A 10,141-nucleotide genomic window follows, 5' to 3' on the forward strand; every position below is an offset into this window, starting at 1 on the left:
TTTTTTGAGAAATAGAGAGCACGTCGGTAGGGTTAGTATTTTGTTCTGGGTGTCGGATGTGGGAGTCCTGGGAATCTTCCAGTCTCCCAGATGGCCACATCTGCACCAGGTGCAGCTCCTGAGAGACCATGTTAGGGATCTGGAGCTGCGGCTCGATGACCTACAGCTTATTAGGGAGAGTGAGCAGGAGATAGAGAGGAGCTACAGGTGTCGGTCAGGGAAGTGAGGGAAAGAGCTCAGATAGTAGAGAGCACCCCGTGGCCACCCCCCTCAGTAATCGTTATCTTGTTTTGGATGTGGTTGGGGCGGGGGGGGGGGGGTGACCTGACAAAGGACAACCACGGTGATCGGGTCTCTGGCACTGAGCCTGGTTCAGTGGTGCAGATGGGAAAGAGGAAGATGAGGAATGCGGTAGTCATAGGGAATTCCAGAGTGAGGGGGACGTTCTGTCAGCCTGATAGAGATACCCGCATGGTGTGTTGCCTCCCAGGTGCCAGGGTACGGGATGTCTCGGATCGGGTGTGGAGTACCCTGAAGGGAGAGGGTGAACAGCCAGAAGTCCTGGTACACGTTGGTACCAATGACATAGGTAGAAAAAGAGAGGAAGTCCTGAAAAGAGAATTCAGGGAGTTAGGTAGGAATCTTAAAAGCAAGACCTCTGGGTAGTAATCTCAGGATTGCTGCCTGTGCCATGTGCTAGTGAGTGCAAGAATAGCATGATCAGGCATATTAATGTGTGGCTGAGAGACTGGTGCAGGGGACAGGGATTCAGATTCCTGGATCAGTGGGACCTCTTCTGGGGGAGGTACAACCTGTACAAAAAGGACGGGTTACACCTGAACCCAAAGGGATCCAATATCCCATTGGGCACATTTAATAGAACAGTTAGGGAGGGTTTAAACTAATTTAGCAGGGGGATGGGAACTGTAGTGATAGGGCTGAGGAAGGGGGAAACAGAAATGAATCAAAGATAGAGTGCAATAGAGATGATAGAAACGACAGGTAGGAGATGAGGCATAATCACAGCCAGTGGGATGAGTTACGGGGCAATAGAGTCGTGGTGCAGTTAAAACAGAAAGCAACAAATACTGGACTGAGACTGTTGTATTTGAATGCACACAGCATGTGGAATAAAATGGACGATCTTGAAATTCATCTGCAGATTGGCAAGTATGATGTTGTGGCCATCTCTGAAACTTGGCTAAAGGATGGTTGCCATTGGGAGCTGAACGTCCAAGGATATAGCATGGGAAAAGAGCTGGGCTGCTGGTCAGATTGAAGCAGAGGGGCTTCAGGGTCCCTATGCCCACTATCCTACTAACTAATGTGTAAGCCATAGAGAGCAAGGTGGATGATCTTAAAGGGAGACTCACCTACTGCAGGGAGATGCAGAACTGCTGGGTATTCTGTTTCACCGAGATCTGGCTCTCCCCGCCACCCCCGACTGTGCCATCCGACCGGAGGGATTTTTGATCCATAGGATGGACCACACGGTGTCTCTGGGCAAGACGAGGGGAGGTGGTGTCTGCCTACTGATCAACACTGGGTGGTGCTCGGATACAGTGGCACTGACAAGCTCCTGCAGCCCAGACCTGGAACACCTGTCGGTGAAGTGCCGTCCCTACTATCTGCCACATGAATTCACCTCGGTCATACTGACAGCGGTCTACGTTTCCCCCAGGCAGTCGTGGAGTGTGCTCTGAACATACTGTATGCCAACATCAGTGAACTTGAGACCAAGTATCCGACGGCTTTACTCATTACAGCCAGGGACTTTAACCAGGCCAACCTCAGGAAGGCACTGCCAAAGTTACACCAACATGTCTCCTGCCCCAATAGAGGCCCGAATATACTTGACCACTGCTACACAGCAGTCAAGGATGCCTACCGTTCTGTCCCACGACTTCACTTCGGAAAATTGGACCATCAGGCCGTACTCCTCCTCCCGGTTTACAAACAGAAACTGAAACGGAAGGTCACGGTGTCAAAAGTAGTGTCACGTTGGACGGAGGAAACGGATGAGATCCTCCGTGGCTGCTTCGAATCGGTGGACTGGTTAGTATTCAAGGACTCGGCAGCTAACCTCGAAGAGTATGCCTCAGATGTCACAGACTTTATTTGGAAATGCACGGAGGACTGTGTGTCTCGCAAGATGATCCGGGTATTCCCTAACCGGAAACCTTGGATGAATTATGAGGTTAAGTCCCTTTTAAAGGCTAGAGGTGCGGCTTTTAGGTCCGGGAATACCAGTCGCTACACGGAATCCAGGTGTGAACTCCGGAAAGCCATTAAGGGCGCCAAGAGGCAATATCGAGCCATGTTGGAAGCCCAGGCTAACCAAAGGGATGCCAGTAGACTATGGCAGGGTCTAAATGAGATTACTGGGCGCAAAGAAAAGGCTGGGAATATCAATAACTGTGGCACTTCTCTTCCTGACAAACTTAACGTATTCTACGCAAGATTCCAACAGAAGAGGAGCGTCCCGCTCCCTCCGGATGAACCGGACCTGGTGGCATCGAGATTCATCGTCACCGAGGAGGACGAAAGAAAGGCCTTTTTGAAGATAAATCCAAGGAAGGTGACGTGTCCAGATGGCGACCCTGTACGGGTTCTCCGGGCCTGTGCAAGCGAGCTAGCTGGAGTGTTTGCTGACATCTTCAACTGCTCCTTGCTTTAGTCTAAGATCCCCTCGTGTTTTAAGAAGGCAACGATAATCCCAGTGCCAAAGAAGAGCAAGGTGGCATGCCTGAATGACTATCGACCTGTGGCACTGACATCAATTGCTATGAAGTGCATCGAGAGATTGGTTATGGCACACATCAACCACAGTCTATCAGTCAACCTCGATACTTTGCAATTCGCCTACCGGAGCAACAGGTCAACGGCAGATGCCATCTCTGTGGCCCTACATTCCTCTCTAGAACACATGGAGAATAAAGACGAATACATAAGGCTCCTTTTCATTGACTACAACTCTGCCTTTAATACCATCATTCCAAATAAACTGATTCCTAAGCTCCGGAACCTGGGCCTTAGCACTCAGATCTGCAGCTGGATCTTCAACTTCCTCACAGATAGGACCCAAGCTGTAAAAATAGGGGACAAGCTCTCCTCTACAATCACTCTGAGCACCGGTGCCCCACAAGGCTGTGTACTCAGGCCCCTGCTGTACTCACTGTACACCCATCTTTGTGTAGCCAAGTTTCCATCAAACTCAATATATAAGTTTGCTGATGACACAATTGTAGGCCATATTTCGGATAATGATGAGTTTGAGTACAGAGAGGAAATTAAGAACCTGGTGGCATGGTGCGAAGACAATAACCTATCCCTCAACGTCAGCAAGACGAAGGAATTGGTTGTTGACTTCAGAAGGAGTAGCGGACCGCACGACCCTATTTACATCAGTGGTGCGCAAGTGGAACAGGTCAAAAGCATTAAGTTCCTCGGGGTCAATATCACAAATGACCTGACTTGGTCCAACCAAGCAGAGTCCACTGCGAAGAAGGCTCACCAGCGCCTTTACTTCCTGAGAAAACTAAAGAAATTTGGCCTGTCCCGTAAAACCCTCACTAATTTTTATAGATGCACCGTAGAAAGCATTCTTCTAGGGTGCATCACAACCTGGTATGGAAATTGTCCTGTCCAAGAGTCGGTTGTGAAGAAGGTGAGTACAATGAGTACATTCATTTCTAGAGGTATAGAATATAAGAGCAGGGATGTGATGTTGAGGCTCTATAAGGCACTTGAGAGACCACACTTGGAGTATTGTGTGCAGCTTTGGGCTCCTTGTTTTAGAAACAATATATTGACATTGGAGAGGGTTCAGAGAAGATTCAGGAGAATGATTCCAGGAATGAAAGGGTTACCGTGTGAGGAACGTCTGGCAGCTCTTAGGCTGTATTCCCTGGAGTTCAGGAGAATGAGGGGGGATCTCACAGATACATTCTGAATGTTAAAAGGCCTGAAGAGATTAGATATGGCAAAGTTATTTCCCACGGTAGGGATTCTAGGACTAGAGGGCTCGACTTCAGGATTGAAGGACATCCTTTTAGAACTGAGATGCAAAGAAATTACTTTAGTCAGAGAGTTTTAAAACTGTGGAATTTGTTGCCACGAGTGGCTGCGGAGGCAAAGTCATTGGGTGAATTTAAGGCAGAGATACATATGTTCTTAATTAGCCAGGACATCAAAGGGTATGGGGTGAAAACAGGGGAGTGGGGATGACTGGAAGAATTGGATCAGCCCATGATTGAATGTGGGGAGCAGACTCAATGAGCCGAATGGCCCACTTCAGCTCCTATATCTCATGGTCTTATGGTCTAAGATGGCAAGGCATAGATAGAGGGGGAATGGGCACGGGGTGGGGCACAGTTAGAGGGGGAATGGGGACAGGATGGGGCACTGATAGAGGGGAATGGGGGACGGGGTGGGGCACAGATAGAGGGGAATGGGGGATGGGAGGCACTGATAGAGACGAAAGGGGGACGGGGTGGGGCCCAGATAGAGGGGAATGGGGTACGGGGTGGGGCACAGAGGGGAATGGGGGATGAGGTGGGGCACAGATAGAGGGGGAATGGGGGACGGGGTGGGGCACTGATGAAAGGGGAATGGGGATGGGGTGGGGCAGAGATAGAGGGGAATGGAGGATGGGCTGGGGCACAGATAGAGGGGAATGGGCACGGGGTGGGGCACAGATAGGGGGAATGGGGAATGGGGTGGGGCACAGATAGAGGGGGAATGGGGTACGGGGTTGAGCACAGAAAGACAAAGATGGTGGAGGATGCAAGGCAGAGAGGGAGATCAAGAGGGGATGAGGCAGAGGGGACGATGCGGAGGGGCAGAGGGAGCAGGAAAGATGTAAGATGTAGGGAGGGGGTGAGACACATCTACGGTGATGAAGTGCTTTGAGAAGTTTGTCATGGTTAGAATCAACTCCTGCCTCAGCGAGGACCTGGATCCACTGCAAATGCCTGTTATTACAATAGGTCTCAGCAGACACAATCTCCTTGGCCTTGATCACCTGGACAATACAAATACCTATGCCATGATTGCTGTTTATTGACTATAGCTCAGCGGTTAACAGCATTATTCCTACAGTCCTGATTAAAAAGCTACATTAACTGGGCCTCTGTACCTCTCTCTGTACCTGGATCCTTGACTGTCCAGCTCTGTGCAATTTGGAAATAGCATCTGCACCTCACTGACAATCAACATAGGCACACCTCAGGGATGTGTGCTTAGCCAACTGCTCTACTCTCTCTATATCAATGACTGTGTGGCAAGACACAGTTCAAATGTCATCCATAAATTTGCTGATGATACAACCATTTTTTGGTGGAATCTCAGACAATGCCAAGAGGGCCTACAAGAGTGAGATATATCAGCTAGTTAGTGGTGTCGCAGCGACAATCTTGCACTCAGTATCAGTAAGACCAAAGAACTGATTGTGGGCTTCGGAAAGGGTAAGATGAGGGAACACACACCGATCCTTATAGAGGGAGCAGAAGTGGACAGAGTGAGCAATTTCAAGTTCCTGGGCATTAATATCTCTGAGGACCTAGCCTGGTCCTAGCATATCGATGCAGCTATAAAGAAGGCAAGACAGAAATTATATTTCATTAGGAGTTTGAGGAGATTTGGAATGTCACCTGAAACACTTGAAAATTTCTACAGATGTACCGTAGAGAGCATTCTGACTGCTGCATCACCATCTGGTATGTGGGGAGGGGAGGGGTGCTACTGCACAGGATCAATGTAAGCTGCAGAGAGTGGTAAAATTAGTCAGCTCCATCATGGGTACTAGTCTCCATAGTATCCAGGACATCTTCAAGTAGCGGTGCTTCAAAAAGGCGGCATCCATCATTGAGGACCCCCATCACCCAGGGCATGCCCTCTCCTCATTGCTACCCCCAGCAGCTTTAAATTCCTGGGTGCTACTATTTCAGAGGACCTGACCTGGACCCAGCATTGAAGTGCACTTGTGAAGGAGGTATGTCAGCGCCCCTGCTTCCTCAGGAGTCTGCGGAGATTTGGCGTGATATCTGAAACTTTGACACATTTGTATAGATGTGTAACATAGAGCGTATTGTTAGGCTGCGTCATGGTCTGGTATGGAAACATGAATGCCTTTGAACAGAAAATCCTACAAAGTGTCGTGAATTTGGCCCAGTACTTCACAGTACCCTCCCAACCACTGAGCACATCTACATGAAATGCTGTCATAGGAAAGCAGCATCCATCATCAGAGACCCTTCCACCACCCAGGTCAAGCTCTCTTCTCGCTGCTGCCATCAGGTAGAAGGTACAGAGCTTCAGGACTCACGCCATCAGGTCCGGAAGTTACTAACCCTCAACCATCAGGCTCTTGAATAAAAGGGAATAGCTGCACTCACTTGCCCCATCATTGAGATGTTCTCACAATCAATGATCTCACTAACTCTCTCTTATTATCCCATGGTCTCATTATTTATTGAGATTTTTATTTGCATAATTTGTTGTTTTCTGCACTCTGGTTCATCTTTCACTGTTACAGTTATTATTCTATAGATTTGCTGAGTGTGCCCACATGAAAATAAATCCAGGCTGGCCACGTTTAGGTACTTGGATAATAAAATTTACAGTATTGGAAATTCACTTACCCAGAAACCTCCGCGTTCCGGAATTTGCCGCCGGTGACCCAGCGATCAAGTGCGCAGGCGTCAGGGCTCCGTAGGTTCCGGAATACCGCGCATGCGCTAGTAGACAAAAGGCTTTGGAGGTGCGGTAGCAGGTAGGAGCGGGGTTTTGGGCAGGTGTTTATCAGCACTCCGATTGAGGGCCAATTGCTCCGAGATCCGGACACATTGAGGCCCCGCAAACCCTGGGCAGTCCCGCTCCTTTTCCTCTCTTTCAGCCCCATGATCCGTACCAAGGCCCCGGGAAGTTTTTTGCTCATGAGCGAAGGTGCTGACGCCATTTTTGTGGCGCATGCTCTTCGCTGGGACCGCGATGAATAGACGGCTCTCTCGTTCGCGGGCGTTTCTGGGTACAGAGGCAACCATGGGGAAATGTTCTAGCGTTTTCCCCGCCCATCTATAGGGCGTTTGGCAGCTCAGACTTTAGGAAGGTTATCTCAACCGACTTCACACTGGGGAGAAGCCTTTCACCTGCACAGACTGTGGATTCACTCGAACATTTGACCTGTTGGCACACCAGCTAGTTCACACTGGCTGTTTACCTTCTCAGACTGTAGGAAAGAATTCACTTGGATCTCCACTGTAGGTACATCAGTGAATTCACACTGGGGAAAGGCCTTTGTCTGCTCAGACTGGGTAAACAAATTCACTTGGTCGCTTCAACTGAAGGTACGTCAGTCAGTTCACACTGCAAAGATGCCTTTCACCTGCTCAGACTGTGGGAAAGATTTCATTCGGTCATCTCAACTGAAGGTACATCAGCGAGTTCACACTGGGGAGATGCCTTTCACCTGCTCAGACTGTGGGAAGGGATTCAGTCGGTCATCTCAACTGAAGGAACATCAGCGAATTCACACTGGGGAGAGGCCATTCATCTGTTCAGACTGTAGTAAAGGGTTCACTCGATCATCTGACCTGTTGGCACACCAGCGAGTTCACACTGGGGAGAGGCCATTCACCTGCTCAGACTGTAGGAAGAGATTCACTCGATCATCTGACCTGTTGGCGCACCAGCGAGTTCACACTGGGGAGAGGCCATTCACCTGCTCAGACTGTAGGAAGGCATTCACTCGTTCATCTGACCTGTTGGCACACCAGTCAGTTCATACCGGGGAGAGACCATTCATCTGCTCTCACTGCAGGAAGGCATTCACTCACTCATCCAGCCTACAGAGACACCAACGAGTTCACACTGGGGAGAGGCCGTTCACCTGCTCAGACTGTGGTAAGGGGTTTAATCAGTCATCCAACCTGCAGAAACACCAGCGAGTTCACACTGGGGAGAGGCCATTCACCTGTTCAGACTGTGGTAAGGCATTTAATCAGTCATCCAACCTGCAGAAACACCAGCGTGTTCACACTGGAGAAAGGCCATTCACCTGTTCTGTGTGTGGGAAGGGATTCACTTCATCATCTCACTTACTGGCACACCAGCGTGTTCACACTGGGGAGAGGCCGTTCACCTGTTCAGACTGTGGGAAAGGATTTACTCAGTCATCTCTACTGAAGGTACACCAGAGAGTTCACACAGGGTAAAGGCATTCACCTGCTCTTAATGTGGGATAGGGTTCACTCAGTCATCTCCATTGAAGGTACATCAGTGAGTTCACACTGGGGGAGAAAGTTTAAATGAGCCACATGCTGGATATTTTACCATCATAGTTGCTGATTGCAGAGGCAAGTTCAAACGTGACTGTTGGTGACGAAATCTGTAATTATCTGTGCTACTCATCACACTCGATTGTGCACCCTGGCCGCTGGGTATGGGAGGAGTTTCTTCTGCCTTTAATGGGACTGGAGTTTAATATTCTCGATCTGTGACAAATAAATCAGTTGTATTCTAAACTCTGTCCCAGGTACCCAGTGAATGTCAGACATACCTTGTGTACAGTAAGGAGTCAACTCTGCCTAGCTGGTCCCTGCCAGTGTTTCTGTTCCACAACAGTTCTGTCTGAGCTGTTCCAAACAGGCACCGCTCTGGGTGAAGAGGTTTCCTGCATGACTTTCTGCAGACTGAAGAGGAGCTGACTGCATTTATGTCTTATGTTCTTTATACCTCGAATCTCTGGGCTGAGGAAGAATGACATTGGTAGCTCATCTTATTCCCTGCTCATTTCAGCATTATGGATAATTTTTACTGCTTCTAAAAGGTTGTCGGAATAGACCACTGTCCTCTAAAGTCTGAAAGCAGAATGGAGAAGCAATAGTTGGAGCAGAACCATGGAATCTCAGAGAGACCTCACTAAAGAAACCGTTCTTTCCCATAGTCCAGTTTTACAGTTATCGAAAGGAGTGATTTCTTTAGTGAGTTTTTAGTGTTTTTAGCAAGATCTTGATGAATGATTTTTGCCACTTGATTGTGCCTGTGTACATAATCAGATTGAGTTAACTGCTGCAGGATCCCATAATGTGTTGATTGTTTCAGGTTTCTCTTGGCATTTTCTGCATTTATTGTCTTTTATATAAGTTTGATATTTTGTTATGTTAACCACCTGGTCCTATATTTCCAGAAGGAATCCCACTTTTTCTGGGAAGAGACATTCAATGCTTTCCTGTCAACGCCTGCTCAGATTGTGGGGATGTTTTCCATGCAGTATCATGCTCTTCCGTTGATTAACTTTTTATTCTATAGTGATAATTTCTTCATTTTTCTGCGTTGTGCTTTCATTTAAGCTCAGTGGTGTGTGCTTCTTCTCAGAATTGCATTTGCTCACGTGGAGTGCTGAATCCTGTTTTCATTGATGAAAATATATCCTGTGAAGTTTTATCTGACTGCTGTGTAAATGTTTTATGTCAGTTATTGCTTTTCTTCCTCCTGTCTTAGATGGTGTTAATCTTAGTGCTTTTGGGTGTACATGGTGCTTTTAAAAATTCCCTGTACGACTTTGGATTATTCTAGTGATAATTGCTTTAAAACAAACACAAAAAATACAGATTATGATCATGCATATTAATATGAATATTACGTCTTATTGAGTAATTATGTATTTGGGATTGTCAGGTTTGTATATGCAACATTCTTACCTATAACTGTAGATGTTTCCCCCACCTTTTTTTTTAACTGCGAAGAGACAATCTAATGCCATATGATACAGAAGAGCCATTTTTGCAGATGGCATTCATTTCTGTTGTTAACTTGTGTCAGTGCTGGGACCGCAGCTGTTTACAATATACATTAATGATTTAGATGAAGGGATTAAAAGTAACATTAGCAAATTTGCAGATGACACAAAGCTGGGTGGCAGTGTGAAATGTAAGGAGGATGTTATGAGAATGCAGGGTGACTTGGACAGGCTGGGTGAGTGGGCGGATGCATGGCAGATGCAGTTTAATATGGATAAATGTGAGGTTATCCAATTTGGTAAGAACAAGAAGGCAGATTATTATCTAAATGGAGTCACGTTAGGAAAAGGAGAAGTACCACAAGATCTAGGTGTCCTTGTACATCAGTCACTGAAAGCAAG

General features: G+C 47.6%; 1 protein-coding gene across 1 annotated transcript; it reads left to right on the top strand.

The window, feature by feature from the left end:
- Positions 1-6,726: 6,726 nt before the first annotated feature.
- Positions 6,727-9,618, top strand: LOC140206400 (uncharacterized). Its single transcript, XM_072274766.1, has one exon. It carries the CDS (start codon positions 7,374-7,376, stop codon positions 8,211-8,213), a length of 840 nt encoding a protein of 279 aa, XP_072130867.1. The 5' UTR covers positions 6,727-7,373; the 3' UTR covers positions 8,214-9,618.
- Positions 9,619-10,141: the final 523 nt, after the last annotated feature.

Source organism: Mobula birostris, chromosome 12 (assembly GCF_030028105.1).
Source record: "Mobula birostris isolate sMobBir1 chromosome 12, sMobBir1.hap1, whole genome shotgun sequence".
Lineage (NCBI taxonomy): Eukaryota > Metazoa > Chordata > Chondrichthyes > Myliobatiformes > Myliobatidae > Mobula > Mobula birostris.